The sequence below is a fragment of the Ovis canadensis genome, chromosome 3 (assembly GCF_042477335.2).
Source record: "Ovis canadensis isolate MfBH-ARS-UI-01 breed Bighorn chromosome 3, ARS-UI_OviCan_v2, whole genome shotgun sequence".
Taxonomy (NCBI): domain Eukaryota; kingdom Metazoa; phylum Chordata; class Mammalia; order Artiodactyla; family Bovidae; genus Ovis; species Ovis canadensis.
In genome coordinates this window covers 99284884-99303722 of record NC_091247.1, presented here as the reverse complement: position 1 = coordinate 99303722, position 18839 = coordinate 99284884, and the positions used below count along the sequence as shown (strand labels likewise).

General features: G+C 43.4%; 1 protein-coding gene across 1 annotated transcript in view; it reads left to right on the top strand.

The window, feature by feature from the left end:
* Positions 1–18839, top strand: part of SLC9A2 (solute carrier family 9 member A2) — an 89405-nt gene that overhangs the window by 57581 nt on the left and 12985 nt on the right. Inside the window, exons 6-8 of the mRNA XM_069583729.1 lie at positions 7653–7742; positions 8363–8433; positions 16984–17145. Coding sequence (XP_069439830.1) covers positions 7653–7742; positions 8363–8433; positions 16984–17145 — 323 coding nt within the window. The remainder of the gene's footprint in view (positions 1–7652; positions 7743–8362; positions 8434–16983; positions 17146–18839) is intronic.

The following is an 18839-nucleotide window of genomic DNA, read 5'->3' as shown; positions in this document are numbered from 1 at the left end:
CGAACTATCGTAAGGGCCGACTGGCCCTGCGTGAGAAGAGGCGGGCTGCGGGTGGTGGGGTGGGAGGGGCTGGGGGCTGTGAGACCTGTGGGTGGGGGTGATGATACCTGAGCCTGGAGTCCAGGCAGGAGCTGGGTCAGCAGCACAGGGCTGGGATCCACAGCTGGGAAGCTGGAAGTGATCACCGAGGGGGTGAAAATCCATTGAGGAAACCAAGAGAGGACCAGTAACTGGGCTCTGGGGCAGCCCAACCTTAAGACCCTGGGAGGAGACAAGGCAGGCGAGGAGACTGAGGAAGAGCGATGAGTGACACTCACCATAAGAACACCAGGAGATATTTTGTTTGATTTTTTAAAAAATATTTTATTTTCCAGGTAGTCACAGAATGCTTTCTAGGTGCCTGACTCAGATGTAAGCACCTTTGATGTTAGCTCTTTAAATCCTCATAACTGTTCTAAGGCACACACTCTGGGAGGAATCACTGTCTTTGCTCCCATTTCATAGACAGGGAGGCTGAGACACTGAAGCCCAGGTGAAGACCTTCCCCCAGGTTTACACAGCCAGGAAAAGGTGGCTCAGGGGGGTCGAGAGCAGTTTGGTCTTAACTCTAAAAGTCCCTGCGAGACTTCTCTGGTGGTTCAGTGGTTAAGACTCCTGGCTTCCAGTACAGGACGTGTGGGTTCCATCCCTGGTCAGTGAGCTAAGATCCCACCTGCTTCATGGCCAAAAAACCAAAGCATAAAACAGAAACAATATTGTAACGGATTCATAAAGACTTTAAAAATGGTCCATGTTAAAAAAAAAATCCTTAAAAATAAAGCAATAAAGCACCTGCTAGAGTGGCCGGTGCAGAGTGAGTGTATTGTATGTCCTGCTATTCTTCCAGTTACCTCTCCATGTAGCAGTTCATCCTTCACTCACTCACACCTGCCAACACTGTGGACGGTAGTTTGTTCAGTCTAAGGAAGCCTGGGGGGGAAGGAAAGAGGAAGCCTGGGGAGATCCTTCCCCGAGTGGAGAAATGGCCGCTGTCCCCCAAGGTCCTTATCTCCAGCATCTTTGCCATGCAGTGCCTTCCAGTGACTTCTTCCTTGTTGTGTTGGGCATGGGAAAGATTGAGGGCAGGAGGAGAAGGGGACGACAGAGGATGAGATGGTTGAATGGCATCACCGACTTGATGGACGTGGGTTTGGGTGAACTCTGGGAGTTGGTGATGGACAGGGAGGCTTGGCGTGCTGCGGTTCATGGGGTTGCAAAGAGTCAGACACTACTGAGACAAGGGCTATTCTAGGTGCACGATCTCATTTCATCCTCCAGACAAGCCCTGGTGAAGGAGACCAGCGATTCTCCCAGCTGAGGAAGCTGAGGCTCAGAGAGGGAGAGCGAGCTGATCAGGGCACAGGTTGGTGAGTGATGGAAGCTGGGGGTGCCCGGGGACCTTGTCTCCAGAGACAGGCTCAGAACCTTGGGGTTCTGCTGACCCCTGTGAGAAGATAGTCTTTACCAGGTTATGGTTAGGTATAGTTCATTTGATTAACATACTGATTGGGTTCAGACATCTGCGTTTGGTTAGAGCTCCCGTCGTAAATGCAGGGAGACAGCATGGAGCCTCTGGGTGGAGAGAAGCAGAGACCCTGTCTCCATCTTCTCACACTGTGTTTACAGGAACCTTGGCACAAGCATCCAAGTAACTGCTCTCAGAGTAGTGGGGAGATGATGCTATGAAATGAATCCGTTTAAAAAAATTATTTTTAATTGGAGGGTGACTGCTTTACAATATTGCATTGTTTTCTGCTATATATCAACATGAATCAGCTATAGGTATATGTATGTCCCCTCCCTCGTTAGCCTCCCTCCCACCTCCCACACCATCCCACCCTCTAGGCTGTCAGAGAGCTCTGGTTTGAGCTCCCTGCATCATACAGCAAATTCCCACTGGCTGTCTACTTTAAATATGGTAATATATATTAAATCCATATGTGTAACTCTTTGTTTTATATCAGAGTATAGTTGAGCAACAGTGTTGTGCTAAACAGTGTGTTTTTAGGTGTGCAGCAAAGTGATTCCATTATGCATGTAACTCTTCCCTTCTAAACGATCTTAATATTACAGAACAGCCTACGTAGGAAAAGAATTTGAAAAAGAAAGTGAACCCATTTTGCCTTGAGCGTTTTAATGTTGCAACAGCAGCTTAGGGCAGAGTGGTTACGGGGACAAGTCAGACCAAGGGTGTCACTCTCCTCCTCTTCCCAAGCCTGCTGCTCTGTCCTTACGCCCCACCAGAAGCCCTGGCCAGGCTGAGTCAATGCTCCGGACTCCTCTCCACACTCTCAGAGCTCAAGGTGTCATGTCTGAGTGTCAAATATAAAAATAGAACCGTGTCAGTCTAGAGCAAGTAGCAGCCGGGTCGTTTGGAGATGAATCTATCAGCTCTTATTATCTACACAAATATCCACAGTGTAATAACAGCCCCCTGCCCCAACACCATGGGTGAGGCTTTGTAAAATGAAATAAAAAAGGCTGAATAAAAAGATGTAATCTGAGAGAGGACACACAGATTGCAAGCTCAGATTTTAGATACTATTGAATAGGTTGGACAAATGGAGAATTGCCCTTCTACAATCAGAACAGACATCAATAGGAAAAAGAAAAATGTTATGATAAATTTATACTATTGACTCGTTGACTGTGTGTGCATAGGTGGTTAATATAAGGTATTATTACTACGCTGTTGGTATTTTGGATTTTTTGGAATTGGAGCTCAACCAAAAGATACAAGTGAGGTTTTGATTCCCCATGTTAGAAGACTGCGCATCCACTTTGAATGAACACCATGTATATCAGTAGTCAACACTGATTAAGAAAGTTTTTAATGTGTCAAGTTAAAAAAGAGCAGTGTGTCTGTAAATAAGTTCATTGTGGGAGCGATAAATTGGGAGTTTAGAATTAACATATAAACAATACTACGTATATAAAATAAGATAAGCAATAAGGAATTATTCAACACAGGAGCTCAGCACTCTGTAATAACCTATATGGGAAAAGAATCTGAAAAAGAATAGATATATGCAAATGTATAATGGGAACACTTTGCTATATACCCCAAAATAGCTCAACATTGTAAATCTGCTGTGCTGTGCTGTGCTCAGCCGTGTCTGACTCTTTGAGACCCTATGGACTGCCAGGCTCCTCTGTCCCTGAGATTCTCCAGGCAAGAATACTGGAGTGGGTTGCCTTTCCCTTCTCCAGAGGATCTTCCTGACCCAGGGATTGAACCCAAATTGCAAGCAGACTCTTGACCATCTGACCCAGAACATTGAATGAGTAAACAATTCTGATTGCTCATATGTGTATATTCCATTTCATTTAAATGAGGTTGGTAATGACATAGACAATATAAGCTGTCTCTCTGGTTATCAAATGATCATCCAGACTGAGAAGAGCTAGAGCCCAGTAGTGGAAAGTGCAGCTTTTGGAGTAAAGCTGTTCTGGGTCGGTGTTCCAACAGCCTCCATGAGCCTCTGTTTGCTTTGCTGTAAGATCTGAATCATGGAACCTCCCTCCCAGGCAATACAGAGGAAATATGTATGTAAACACAATATCTGATGCCAGTGTTCAACCTGGGGATTTTCCCTGTCTTCATCATAACATAAAGTAAAATGATATTTTAAAAAAGGAAAACTCAACTCTTTTCAATGTATTTTAGAGTCCAATAATTATTATTCGGTTAGTCCTTATAATTATAGAGCAGATTGTCACAATTCTGCAGATTCATTCAGTTATTAACTAGAAGTCCATCAAGGAGCACGGTTGACAGGAATTGCAAGAATGGAGTCTCCTTTTGCCTCCACAGTAGACTGGTTTCATAACCAGCTGTTAAGTCATTGTCTGGAACTGTCAAGTACCTGGATTTGCAAGTTCACAGGCTCCTCCTTGAATACTTTTATGGTTGTCACCCTACTTACCTCATCCTAAAATGGGGTAAGTAGGATTTATTTATTATTCTAAAACAAACACTGTATGTGCAACTGTATTTATGAATCTCTGATCAAACTTGGAATGTGAGAAAGCCTTATACAGGATAGCATGACAGTAATATTTTTTAATGAATGAAAACAGTTTCTTCAAGTTGTTCTGGAAGTTTTCTGCTAAATCAGCAAAGAAATATAAAGCCATACCCACTCACCCCTGCTAAAGCACCCTCCCTTTTTTTTATAAAATTTAATTCCAAAGAAAACAAAAGAAAATTCTTCCCAAAGAACAAACCCAAAGAATGCACCTTATTTAATCAGACAGCAGTTCCTTTTTCTTTCCCACTTTGCTGGGAGGAGAAGAGTGAGGGTTTGAGGGTGGGCAGAAAGCAGAGATGGCACGTGCGTGCGTGCTAAGTCACTTCAGTCATGTCCGACTCTCTGTGACCCCATGGACTGTAGCCCACCAGCCTCCTCTGTCCATGGGATTCTCCAGGCAAGAACCCTGGAGTGGGCTGTTACTTCCTCCTCTGGGGATCTCCCCACCCAGGGATCAAAATCCTGTCTCCTTTGTCTCCTGCTTTGGCAGGTGGTTTCTTTACCACTAGAGCCATCTAGGAAGCCCAGGGGAAAAATAAACCTCACTGCACTGATATGTTCCCTGGGGCCACTGCATAACCCCTCTCTGCCAGGCCTGGCTCTAGGGTATTGTGTCTATTGCACCAAAGCTGCATGAAAGTATGAAAATTTAACTTGTGCTTGGTAAATATGTCTTTCAGTGGTTTGTTGGAAAACTAAGGGATTTCTTTATTTTTTAACCCACATGGCTAGACATAAAATGAACATACACAAATTCATCCCATTTGATAATTAACTCATTTGGTAATTAAAAAAGAGAACATAAACACCTGCAGAAGACTAGTGAAAACTAGAGAAAGACTGTATGTAATACTAGAATATGTGTGCTAAGTGCCTGCGAAGTTGATTCAGGTGTGTGCGACTCTCTGTGACCTTATGGACTGTAGCCTGCCAGGCTCCTGTAGCCTGTCAGACCTGGGTTTGGATCACTGGGTTGGGAAGATCCCCTGGAGAAGGAAAAGGCTACCTACTCCAGTATTCTGGCCTGGAGAATTCCATCAACGACAGTCCATGGGTCGCAAAGAGTCAGACATGACTGAGTAACTTTCATTTTCACTTTGAACTGCAAGATCAAATCAGCCCATCCTAAAGGAAATCAACCTTGAATATTCATTGGAAGGACTGATGCTGAAGCTTGAAGCTCTAATACTTTGGCCACCTGATGTGAAGAACCAGCTCATTGGAAAAGACCTTGATGCTGGGAAAGACTGACGGCAAGAGGAGAAGGGGCCCACAGAGGTTGGATGGCATCACTGACTCAATGGACATGAGTTTGAGCAAACTTTGGGAGATAGTGAAGGACAGGGAAGCACACTAGGCTTGGTGTGCTGCAGTCCATGGAATCCAAATGAGTTGGACATGACTTAGCGAGTGAACAACAACAACAATCAGCTGTACTCCAATATAAAATAAAAAATAAAGTGAGGGAGTAAAAAAAAAGACAGTGTCAATGTTCCATTGCATCTCATCAATACTTTATTGTTATAAATATAAGACACTGCCTTATTATTAACTGAATGGATACTGGTAGGTAAAAGCATATGAAACAGCACTTTGTATACTGAGAACACACTATATCATTTTATAAATAGCATGGACTTTGTTGATTTTTTCCCCTAGAGCTATTATTAACCTTGAGGCTTCATGGACTCTGAAACTCATGAAATCACCCATCACTGCAAACCATGGGCTAATACCTATTTTCAATCACATAAGTTAAAAATGGCAGATTATGTGTTGATTGAAAAATGGTTATTGCCACCTATGTTATTTCAAAGTGGCAGATGGAAATACAGGTAGAACACAAGGGGTGTCTTATTCCAGATTTGCTTAAAATCATTCACGCTTTAGAAAATTAAAGATGAAAAATGCTTGAAGCTGGGTTGATGGAACAAAATTAACGACCTCCTTTAAAATATCTGTGTCTCACAGTTTATATTATCAAGTGAAAGTGTTAGTCGCAAAGTCATGTCCCATTCTGGGCAATCCTGTGGTCTGTAGCCTGCCAGGCTCCTCCATCCATGGGGTTTCCTAGGCAATAATACTGGAGTGGGTAACCATTCCCTTCTCCAGGGGATCTTCGACCCAGGGATCGAACCTGGGTCTCCAGCATTGCAGGCAGATTGTTTACTGTCTGAGCCACCAAGGAAAGACTTAAAGATGCACCGAGAGATGAAATAGCAATCAAATTCGTGTCAGGGAGCATCCCTTAATATATTCACCCCTTCCCCAAGTCCAGTGACCCCATGAAATCTTCATGCCCAGTGGTAGCAGCCATCTGCCCACCAGGCGAGTAACTTGGGGATCCTCCTTGACCCCCACATTCTCACCCCATCCTTACCCTGCCCTATTTTAGTATCCATATCACATAATTTTAAACATATTAGCTGAGAGTTTATTTTGGTAGCTATAAGTTCACCACCATTCTCTTTTGTCTAAATTTTTCTGGTTATATTTACTCTCCCAGGTTAATTTTGAACATTTTCTTGACTTCTAAATATTCAAGTTCTGTTTAAAATCCTTTGGAACATGTGACTGGAATTGTATTGCAATACATTGAGATAAAATTGTTATCATGATGGTGTTATATAATGCTATCTAGCAATTGTGTCTTTTTAAAACTCAAATATTTTCGGTATCCTTTAATTACATTTATAGTTCTCTTTGTAAAGGTTTTGTGCATTTCATAAGTAGGATTATATATTTCATGCATATGCAGAGAGTGTATAATTATATATATATATATATTTAGTATTTATATAGTATTATGTACATAATGGGCTTCCCAGGTGGCTCAGTGGTAAAGAATCTACCTGCCAATGCAGGAGACACAGGTTTGATTCCTGAGTCAGGAATATCCCTGGGAGGAGGAAATGGCAACCCACTCCAGTATTCTTGCCTGGAGAATCCCCACGGGCAGGGGAGCCTGGCGGGCTATGGTCCATGGAGTCACAGAGTCAGACACAAGTCAGCACAGCAGCGCAACATCTTGTAAGTTCAGATCCAGGGTTACCTTTCTACAGAGCCTTCCTTGACCTGCTCTCTGTGAATCCCTCTCTTCCTGCTTCTACTTTGTTAACTGTTTTGTGTGTATCGTTCTCCTCACAAGACTATGACGTCCTCAAGCTGAGGTTCTTAACTGTCCATCTCTCTGACATGGACACCGTAAAAGCTCAATTCAGATTGTTTAACAGATTAATGAATGGATCATTGAAACATTTTCTGTGAATAAGACAAGTAGACAATTCCTCTGAACTGGATGAGCCTTTATTATTTCTTAGGATTTTCCTTTTCTTAGACTGACAGAGTACCACATTTTCAGTTTCTTGCGTTCTGTCCACATTTTGTTTGCAGTAGCAGCTTTTGGGACATGGCCCTCTGAAAATATGCCAGCTTTTAAAGAGGAAGGAGAAATTAACAAAATGTTACTTATGCTCCGTTAAGTCTTGGGGGCAGGGTATCTTTTGTTGGTTATCAAGTATTAGGAGGTTACAAATTATTCTTGAATTTTATAAGGTTTTCCTCCCCCCTTCTTTTGTGCAGGGAATAACTATCCGACCACTGGTGGAGTTCCTTGATGTTAAGAGGTCCAATAAGAAACAGCAAGCTGTCAGTGAGGAAATCCATTGTCGGGTAGGTGTTAATATAGCAGATCAATTTGAATGGTTAAAGGGAAAATTATGGGATTAAGTCAGACAGCTTGACACCATGGTCTCACTTCCTGAAGAAGAGGTAACTGGCAGAGGGTGATGGGGTGTGGGGGGTGGGCTGAGGAAGAGGTGAATTGAGGGTATAATGAACATAGCCCCCCATGTGTACAGCTGCAGGAATACAGGGACAAGGAATCCCCTTTTAGCCCTTACTTCAGCCTGAAATGTTTCTACTGGAAAATTGTGACCATATTTCATAGTTTCCAAAAGTACAAACTATTGTGTTAAAAGTATGAATTCTAATTATCGATATGACAAACATCTCATGAATTTGTTTGAAGATGAATTGTTGTCTTATTTGTTTTCAGTTAAAACTCAAGCAAACCAAAACCAAAAAGTATCAGCATCTTTGAAGTTTAGGCATGATAGAAATAGTAGTAGTATTTCTATTAGAATTCTATAAATTTCTATAGTTATAATTTCTACACACAGAAATAATCACTATCATTTCTGTAAGTAGGAATTAATAATTTCTGTAAATAGAAACAGAAATGACTGATTTCAGGTAAAAATTAATCAACCAGCTGGCTTTTTCTGTTTTAGTTTTTTGATCACGTGAAGACCGGGATTGAAGATGTTTGTGGTCATTGGGGTCACAACTTTTGGAGAGACAAGTAAGAAGGGTTTAAGTGGCTCTGGATCAGTCTGGGAGCAGGTCACATTGACTTGTGTTATTTTTCAGATCTTTCCTATTGTGCCATAGTCTGTCCTTTAAGATCAAGTTTGGCTCTCATAGAAGCTTAGAACAATAGTAGCTTTAACAAGGTAGAAGCTTATTTCTCTCTTATGTAAGTATCAGGTAGGCACTGTACCGTTAACAGGTGAATTATGCTCCACAGACTCCTTATGGTCCCAGGACCCTTCCTCCACCAAGAACCTCCATTTCCAAGGTTGCCTTTCAGACCAAAAATGGCTGCTGTGGCACTAGCTTTTATGTGCAGATTCCAGGAAGAAAGTCAACAAAGAGACAAAGAATATGTACTAGCTTCCTCCTAATCAGAGTTATCAGAGGCCTCACTCAGTTCTTCCAGTTGAATCACATGGCCTGGCCTTGCATGACCAGGACTAATTATATGGGCATTTCTTACTGTGGGGGAGGCCAAGGAATGCAGTCTGTTTGGTTTAAAACTGGGGGTTTCATTACTGTCTGTTCTCCCACACATGTTGAGGGGCTTTGTCAAATGCAGAGCTCCAGAGCACCTCAGGAGATACATAGACTTGCAAAAATAGCAAATATTTTTAAAGTTACACTTCTCTGAAAAATTATGTGCATTTACATAGATGTGTGGGCTTCCCAGGTGGCACAGTAGTAAAGAATCTGCATGCCAATGAGTTTGATCCCTGGGTTGAGAAGATCCCCTGGAGGAAGAAATGGCAACCCACTCCAGTATTTTTGCCTGAAGAATTCCATGGGCAAAGAAGCCTGGTGGGCTATAGTCCATGGGATCGCAAAGAATTGGACATGACTAAACGTGCACGCACACACGTAAATGTGTATCTCTTTCTATGTATATATAATTTATGTGGTGGTTTAGTTGCTAAGTTGTGTCCAACTCTTGTGACCCCATGACTGTAGCCTGTCATGGATTTTCCAGGCAAGAATACTGGAGTGGGTTGCCGTTTCCTTCTCCAGGGGATCTTCCCAACCTAGGTATCAAACCTGGATCTCCTGCATTGCAGGCAGATTCTTTACTGTCTAAGCTAATATATAATTTATATGTACATACACACACACACACACACACACACATATATGTACGTGTATCAGTTCAGTTCAGTTCAGTCGCTCAGTCATGTCTGACTCTTTGCAGCCCCATGAATTGCAGCACGCCAGGCCTCCCTGTCCATCACCAACTCCCAGAGTTCACTTAAATTCACGTCCATCGAGTCAGTAATACCATCCAGCCATCTCATCCTCTGTCATCCCTTTCTCCTCCTGGCCCCAATCCCTCCCAGCATCAGTCTTTTCCAATGAGTCAACTCTTCGCATGAGGTGGCCAGAGTACTGGAGTTTCAGCTTTAGCATCAGTCCTTCCAAAGAACACCCAGGATGGATCTTGTTTAGAACGGACTGATTGGATCTCCTTGCAGTCCAAGGAACTCTCAAGAGTCTTCTCCAACACCACAGTTCAAAAGTATCAATTCTTCGGCGCTCAGCTTTCATCCATACATGACCACTGGAAAAACCATAGCCTTGACTAGACGGACCTTTGTTGGCAAAGTAATGTCTCTGCTTTTGAATATGCTATCTAGGTTGGTCATAATTTTCCTTCCAAGGAGTAAGCGTCTTTTAATTTCATGGCTGCAATCACCATCTGTGGTGATTTTGGAGCCCCCAAAAATAAAGTCTGACACTATTTCCACTGTTTCCCCATCTATTTCCCATGAAGTGATGGGACTAGATCTTCGTTTTCTGAATGTTGAGCTTTAAGCCAACTTTTTCACTCTCCTCTTTCACTTTCATCAAGAGGCTTTTTAGTTCCTCTTCACTTTCTGCCATAAGGGTGGTGTCATCTGCATATCTGAGGTTATTGATATTTCTCCCGGCAATCTTGATTCCAGCTTGTGCTTCTTCTAGCCCAGCGTTTCTCACGATGTACTCTGCATATAAGTTAAATAAGCAGGGTGACAATATACAGCCTTGACGTACTCCTTTACTATTTGGAACCAGTCTGTTGTTCCATGTCTAGTTCTAACTGTTGCTTCCTGACCTGCATACAGGTTTCTCAAGAGGCAGGTATTCCCATCTCTTTCAGAATTTTCCACAGTTTGTTGTGATCCACACAGTGTGTATACATGTATGATAATAAAGAGTCAGAACCTTTCTCAAGGATCTTATGGCTGAAATGCAAGTGGTACACTACCAAGCAGAATTAGGTGCACACTTTAACATATACTGAAACACAGACTTGCGGGATCAAGAAATAAGGATTAATTCTAATAGCAGGGTTAGGACCCGTGTGGTACAGGAGCAGCTCCCATGGGCTGATGGGTGCTGACTGTGTATATCTAAGTCATTGCCATCCACGTTGGTGACTTGACTCAGTTATGGGGGCAGTGAACCAGGGAACTGACAAATGCTACAAATCATACATGTGTTAAATTTGCTGGCACATCACTGTCTGGGAAAGACTTTTGAAGGAGGGTGTTTCAGCTGGTCCTTGAAGAGCGACAGACAGGTCCCAAGATATAGTTGGTAGATCCCTGTTCAACCTCTTGTCTTTTCTTTCCTAACTTTTAAGCAGATTTCCACCCCCTTGCAAATTTACATGAAGTTTACCAGTGTACCAATTTACATAATTTAACATAAGTACATTTTTGAGTGCTTACTGTTTGCTCACATGTTCTGACATGACAGTGGACTACAAGAGAAGTAGAAGCCATAGACTTGGGCCTTTAAAATTTTGCAATATAGTAAAGGCAAGTAAACAGTCACACAGCAAACAGGGGTGTGTGTGCGTGGCATCATTAAGTAATGAGTTATAGAGGCTATAAGTGCTGGCACAACCGTCACAAGCCTGACCATGTTGTTTGCTAATGTACAGAGGCTCCTGGACATAGCCTTCCTTCGTAACTAAAGGAAAAATATTTTGTTTGTATGAACAGAGTACGTGATTAGTGAGATGGGAGCACTTAGTAATAAAATAAAGTGAATTAAAATCTCTGCTGTAAAAACATGAAACAAAAGGCCAATTGTCTTGGTGGTATTCACTTTTTTGGAGGCAGGAGGCAGAGCAGAAAACCCTGCTGTAACTCCTTACATCATCCTGCTTTAGGTCTCTGGATGTCTATGCCAAGCCCATGATACAGGCTTTTCTGCCTCTTGTTCTTTGTTGTTTGCATGAAAGTGAGTCATTCAGTTGTGTCCAACTCTTTGCAACCTCATTGACTGTAGCCCGCCAGGCTCCGCTGTCCGTGGAATTCTCCAGGCAGGAACACTGGAGTGGGGAGCCATTTCTTTCTCCAAGGGATCTTCCTGACTTAGGGATTGAGCCCAGGTCTCCTGCATTGCAGATGGATTCTGTACTTTCTGAGCCCCCAGGGAAGCCCCATGCCTTTATCCATTTTTAGCATCCCTTTCAACCCGACCACTTTTCTTTCTCTTGCATCATATCAGTCCTTTTCTGAAGTGATAAGTGAGCATGGTAATCCAGAGCAGTTTGTCCTTTTCCCAAGGGGAGACTGAACTAAAGATTTATCCCACTCCTCTGACGTCCAGACAGAAGGAAGCATAGATATGGTGCAGGAATGAGGTTGGTTGCCCCTGGGGCAGTGGTAGGTGATGGAAGAGATGAGCCCTGTGATCATGTGATTTGGTCCAGAAGGTGAAGGACTAGAGAAAGTCTAGCTTCATCCTGCCTTCTAGGCAAAGACACCTCATCTCTATATATGAGTCTGTTCTGGGCAGACATCTGTAAGCTCTGGGCTAATTGGACCATAAATACAAAACATGGTGGAGCCACCTTTGATTCATGTCTGAAAGGTAATATTGCGGCATACCTGACACTTTCTCCGCAGTTACATACTTCAGTGAAGAAATGTATGAAGCCTTACATATGTGCATGCATGAAGTTTTCCAGGTAAATACAAACAATTTTCTGGGTTGTCAGCCACACTGTGCACTACAGGTAGAGTACAGAAGTTCGTGTGAAGGGATTTGATGCTGACACAGGCCATTCTTGAAGTGAGTCCTCAGATCTCATTTCTCGTCTGTACATAACTGTAGATGTTACAAAAGTGGCATAAAAAACAAGCGACTGTTGCAGGTGTGCTGGGTATCCTGCTCTTCCCTCTGAAATCCTTTTACTGTGGATTTCTAACGGTCCTTCCAGACGGTCCTTGAGCCATTTGACCCTTTGAAAATGAAATGAAAGGGTCGTGCAGTAAGGATGTTTCTCATGTTTGGCAAAAGTTGTCTGATGATAGTAAAAAAGCCACCTATGTGTAGCTTGGTGGAGAAATGAAAAGTATGGAGATAGAGCAAAGAAAGGGTATAAATCCTACACTGCATAGGTCAGATGTGACTGTCTTTAATGTTTATTATTTTCGTGAATCTCTAGTTGGGCTTCCCGGGTGGCACAGTGGTAAACAGTCCACCCACCAGTGCAGGAGGTGTGGAATTGGTCCTTGGGTCAGGAAGATCCCCTGGAGTAGAAAATGAAAATCCACTCTGGGATTCTTGCCTGGAGAATGCTATGGACAGAGGAGGCTGGAGGGCTGCAGTCCATGAGGTTGCAAAGAGTCAGACACAACTGGGCAAAGAAAAAAAAAAAGAAAGAAAACTAAAACAACAACAGCAATAATATTAATACAAGTTTGAAAAGGTGTTGTGTTGCTGCCCGGTGTCCTAGTTCAGTGAGCTTCACGTGAAATTCAAAATAAACTTAGACATAAATAGGCCCGGTGTTTTGTGTGGAGACCAGTCAATAGCAAAACTCTTTCAAGAAAGCTTTCTGCAGTTGTTCTTAGCTCTCCCATATTTGGAACAAAGGACTAGTATCATGAATGTAGCTTAACATTGTTCACTTTCATAGCACAGGTGTGGCTATAAACCACCTTGGACTTACAGTGATCACTGTAACACACTGATTTTTTTCTCATAAAATATTTAGTGCATCCTGATTTAGAGAAGGCGATAGCACCCCACTCCAGTACTCTTGCCTGGAAAATCTTATGGACAGGGAAGCCTGGTAGGCTGCGGTCCATGGGTTCGCAAAGAGTTGGACACGACTGAGTGACTTCCCTTTCACTTTTCACTTTCATGCACTGGAGAAGGAAATGGCAACCCACTCCAGTGTTCTTGCCTGGAGAATCCCAAGGACGGGGGAGCCTGGTGGGCTGCCGTCTATGGGGTCACACAGAGTCGGACACGACTGAAGTGACTTAGCAGCAGCAGCAGCAGCAGCAGCAGCAGCATCCTGATTCACTTGAATATTGGCGTAATAGTTATACACAAACCAACTCAATATTCGACTGCTTACAGGAGCAGTCACTTGTTATAGCTGATTCACGTTGGTGTACAGCAGAAACTAACACAGCATTGTGAAGCGATTATACGCCAATTAAAAATAAAGAATAAAAAATCCCTCAAAAGCAAAGGGGAAAAAGTAATCAATATTTCACAAAGAACCAAATTCAGGGTGACATATGCAGAAGGCATTCATCTTCTATCATCACGTGAACATGCTGCACAAATGTCTTCAGAATCTATGATGCTGCTTAAGAAAATGTATTATTTTTGATAGGAAAAAATAAAATGAAATACATTGACTTTTTGCATCAGAAAAAAGGAAATAAAGTACTTAAGTTAGGAGGCAGAGAGTCAGCTCATCTGGCCAGGTCTTGCTCCAGCTTCAGAGCATTAGTGGGTCATCAGCTGATCCTGGCTGCCCTTCTCTGATGTAAGTGGGGTCACTTAACTCTGCTCCATGGGACATTCACCTTTGTCCTGGGACCAAGGAGTCACTCCATGTACATCCCTCTCATGCCATGTGGCAGCATAAGAAGTGAGCTCCAGTGAGCAAGCCCATTCATAGCCTCTGCTCTCAACATCGTGTCTCCTAACTGCCCATTGACCAAAGAAGGTTGACATTATTGATCTCAGTGGCAGGAGGCAGGACTGAGCAGGTCACCTCAGCCATGGTGGAAGGGCATCACCAAGTAACCTGATCTGTTACAGGGTGTGGGTCCAGGGAGGAATGGCACCGGTCTGCCTCTAAGCTTACAAAGCACCTGGCAGTGTCCTGGACACTGGTAAGACAGGAAAACTGGAAAATGTGTCTGGGAAGAGGAAGAGCAAGTTCTGGAGTGCAGTTCTAGTGGGGTAGATAGGAAAGGCTCTTGTGAGAAGATGACCTTCAAGAAAAGACTTAGAGGAGGTCTGAGAACAAGCCCTGCAGGTATTTGGGGACGACTGTTCCTGAATGAAGGAGTAGTAGGTACAGAGACCCCGAGGTAGGAGCAGGGCTGGCATGTTTCTGGGACAGGGGCGGCCTCAGAGAGGCTGGACCTGAGTTAGAGCATCACACAGCCTGAGGCAGGCAGCTCCAAGTGGTGTAGGGCCTCCAGGTCATTGTACTTGTACTCAGTGAGAGGCAGAGGAGTGGCATGGTTTGCCTTCTTTTTTATTGAGAATTTTATTTATTTGTTATTTATTTTTGGCTGTGCTGGGTCTTCATTGCTGTGTGGGCTTTCTCTACTTGCAACGAGTGGGTGCCACTCTCCAGTTGGTGCGTGAACCTCTCGCCCTGGTGGCCTGTCTTGTTGCAGAGCATGAGATCTAGGTGCACGGGCTTCAGTTTCCATAGTTGCAATGCTTGGGCTCAGTAGTGCCCAAACACTACTTGCAGTGCACAGGCTTAGCATGTGGGACCTTTTCTGGCCAGGGATCGAACCCATATCCCCTGCATTGGCAGGCAGATTCTCAACCACTGGGCCACCAGGGAAGTCCTTGATTTACACTTTAATGGGATCCCTGTGGCATTAGTGGTAAAGAACCTGTTTGCCAGTGCAGGAGACGTAAGAGACACTGGTTCTCTCTCTAGGTTGGGAAGATCCCCTGGGGAAGGGCATGACAACCCACTCCAGTATTCTTTCCTGGAGTATCCCCATGGACAGAAGAGCCTAGTGGGCCACAATCCATGGGGTAGCAAAGAGTTGGGCACGGCTGAAGCGACTTAGGAGCAGCAGCTGGTTTGCATCAAGGACAGGCTATAGAAACAGTGGCAGAAGCAGGAAAACCAATTTGGTGCCTGTTGCAATAACCCATTGAGACATGGTAATGCTCAGGTGGCGCTAGTGGTAAAGAACCCTTCTGCCAATGCAGGAGACAGAGGAGACGTGGGTTCCATCCCTGGGCTGGGAAGGTCCCCTGGAGGAGGGCATGGCAGCCCACTCCAGTGTTCTTGCCTGGAGAATCCCATGGGCAGAGGAGCCTGGGGGCCTTGCCTGGAGAATCCCACGGACAGAGGAGCCTGGGGGCTGCAGTCCATGGGGTTGCACAGAGTTGGACATGACTATCGCGACTTAGCACGCGATGCTGGGCCCAGGGCAATGGCAGGAGAATGATTAGCTTTTGTGTATATTGTAATGGTGGGACCCACAGCAGTTGTTGAGAGAGGTGAGGTAGGGTATTCGTTTCCCAGAGCTGCTGTCACCAAGTGCCACATGTTCGTGCCTTAAATAGGAGTTTATTTTCTCATAGTTCTAGGGGCTGGAAGTCCAAGAACAAGATGTCAGTGAAACTGGTTCCTTTGGAACTGAGAGGGAAAGGTCTGCTCCAGGCATCCTTTATTGGCTTGTGGATGTCCTTCTTTTTCCTGCCTCTTCACACCGTCTTCTCTCTTTACATGTCTGTGTCTGAATTTCCTCTTACAATACACACACCGGTCATATTGGATTCAGGCCCATTAATGGCCTCACTTTAACTTAATCAGCTGTCTCCAAATACGGTCACATTCTGAGGTCCTGGGGACCAGGACTGTAACATATGGATTTTGGGGGGAACACAGTTCAGGCCATAATGTGGAATATGAGAGAAGGCAAAGAATCAGAGATGACATCAGGGTTTTGGACCAAATGGTGTGGTCGCTAACTGAAATGGGGATGACTTGGGAGAAGATCCATTAGAGCATACCAAGTTTGAGATGTCCAAGTGGAGAAGTTGAGCAGGAGTCTGGATACTCGTTTCTGGGGTTTGGGAGAGAAGTCGGAGCCGGAGACATACATTTGGGAGTCTTGGGCATGAAAAGTGAAAGTGTTAGTCACTCAGTCATGTCTGGCTCTTTGTGAATCCATGGGCTGTAGCCCGTCAGGTTCCTCTGTCCATGGAATTCTCCAGGCAAAAATACTGGAGAAGGGCATTCCCTTTTCCAGGGGATCTTCTCTGACCCAGGGATCAAGCTGATGTCTCCTGCGTCTCCTGTATTGGCTGGCAGGTTCTTTAAATGTTCTTTGTATGGTTAAAACAAACATATACTAATATGTGGTCTCTATATATTCAGGTATGTACCTACAAAAATAAATACAATGATCAGACTAACTAAACACTGCTACTATGTTTTTCGCCTGGGAGTAGTGGAAATTATTTTATTGGTAAAAACAGATTTTTTTTCTTAACCAGTGTCATGTTAATTAATTGAAGTTTTGATTTTGGTTATTTCCAGGTTTAAGAAGTTTGATGACAAGTACCTGCGGAAGCTTTTGATTCGGGAGAACCAACCCAAGTCAAGCATTGTATCTTTATACAAAAAGCTTGAAATAAAACATGCCATCGAGATGGCAGAAACTGGGATGATAAGCACCGTTCCTTCTTTTGCATCTTTAAAGTAAGTCCTATTTTGAAAATAGAAGTTAGTGTGGCTTCCCAAGTACCTCAGTGGTAAAAGAACCTACCTGCCAGTGCAAGAGAAACAGGTTCAATCCCTGAGTCAGGAAGATCCCCTGGAGGAGGAAATGGCAAACCACTCCAGTATTCTTGCCTGGAAAATCCCATGGACATAGAAGCCCAGTGGGCTACAGTCCATGAGGTTGCAGAGAGTCGGACTCAACTGAGCATCTGAGCAACTTATTGCTAAGTAGGTACTTATAGTTTTGTGAAACCAGCAATAATAAGAAATTTGACAAGACCTCACAGCAGAAAGAGCTACTGGTTAAAATGTGAAAACCTGGAAGTGTGTCCTTTATTTTACATTATGCCATGTCTTGTCCTGTCACACCATGTTATCGTAGAATGGACCAGTCAGAAAGTACCTGGTCATGTTTAGGATGATTACGTATTTATTGTATTTGCTTTGGACAGTTCAGTGTGTTCTGAAAGTAAAGCCTCTTTAGCAAGCATTTTGAAATGGAATAGTTTAAGGTGTGTTATGACTTGCAGTTATAAAGATGCATGTAATTACATAGCTATTTCCTCATGGATTATTCACAGAGTCATAATTTAAGGCTTGGAAAGAACACGTAGTGGCGATCTCGTGCAGAGGTACTCAACACAGGCTGTGCATTGGAAATACTGTAGGAGTATTTAAATAACACACATGCCTGGGCCCCACCCAGACCAATAAAATCAGGATCTCTGGTGTTGAGGCTTCGGTATAGGTTTTTTTATATATAAGTGATGTGTATGAATCTAGAGCCTGTCATACAGAATGAAGTTAAGTTAGAGAAAAACAAATACCACGTATTAGCCTGGATATATGGAATCTAGAAAAATGGTACTGATAAATCTATTTGCAGGCCAGGAACAGACATGCCAACATAGAGAATGGACTTGTGACTACAGAGGGGGCAGGAGAGGGTGGGATGAATTGAGAGAGTAGCTCTGATTTATATGCATGGGATAGATAGCTGGCGGGAAGCTGCTGGATAGCACGGGGAGCTCAGCTCCGTGCTCTGTGATGACCTAGAGGAGTGGGATATGAGGCGGGTGAGAGGGAGGTCCAAGAGGGAGGGGATATATGCACACATATAGCTGATTCATGATGTTGTACAGCAGAAACTAACACAACATTGTAAAGCAATTATATTCTAATAAAAAGATATGTAAACTTACAGAAGTTTATAATAAGGAATCCAGTATTGAGATGCATTGACCTAGTCTGTCTCCCTAATCTTAAAAACGAGAAGATGAATATCCAGGATGTAAAGTAACTTAAACACTTCTAGCAAATCCATAGCAGAATAATAAATACTGTCAGCAAATTAGCCAATGAGTTTATCACGGAAGCATCATTCCTCCTCTACATGACAAATTTCAGGTCACGATAATTTCTTCTTTCATTGAGGGGCTTGAAGCTCGTTTCAGCAAAGTGTCACCTAAATTAAAATGCTAGCTCTGGAAGGGTTGAAATGAAAGAAACTCCAAATCACACCCAACCATAAAAACTGTGATTTTCACTAGGATGATAGTCCCCTATAAAAATTATTGTAGTTTACACAATCCAGAGTAAAAAGTAGTAGTGGTCAGGATGACTCAGAAATAAAGGCATTATATGGCACTGGAAATAGCGGTGATTGAGCAGAA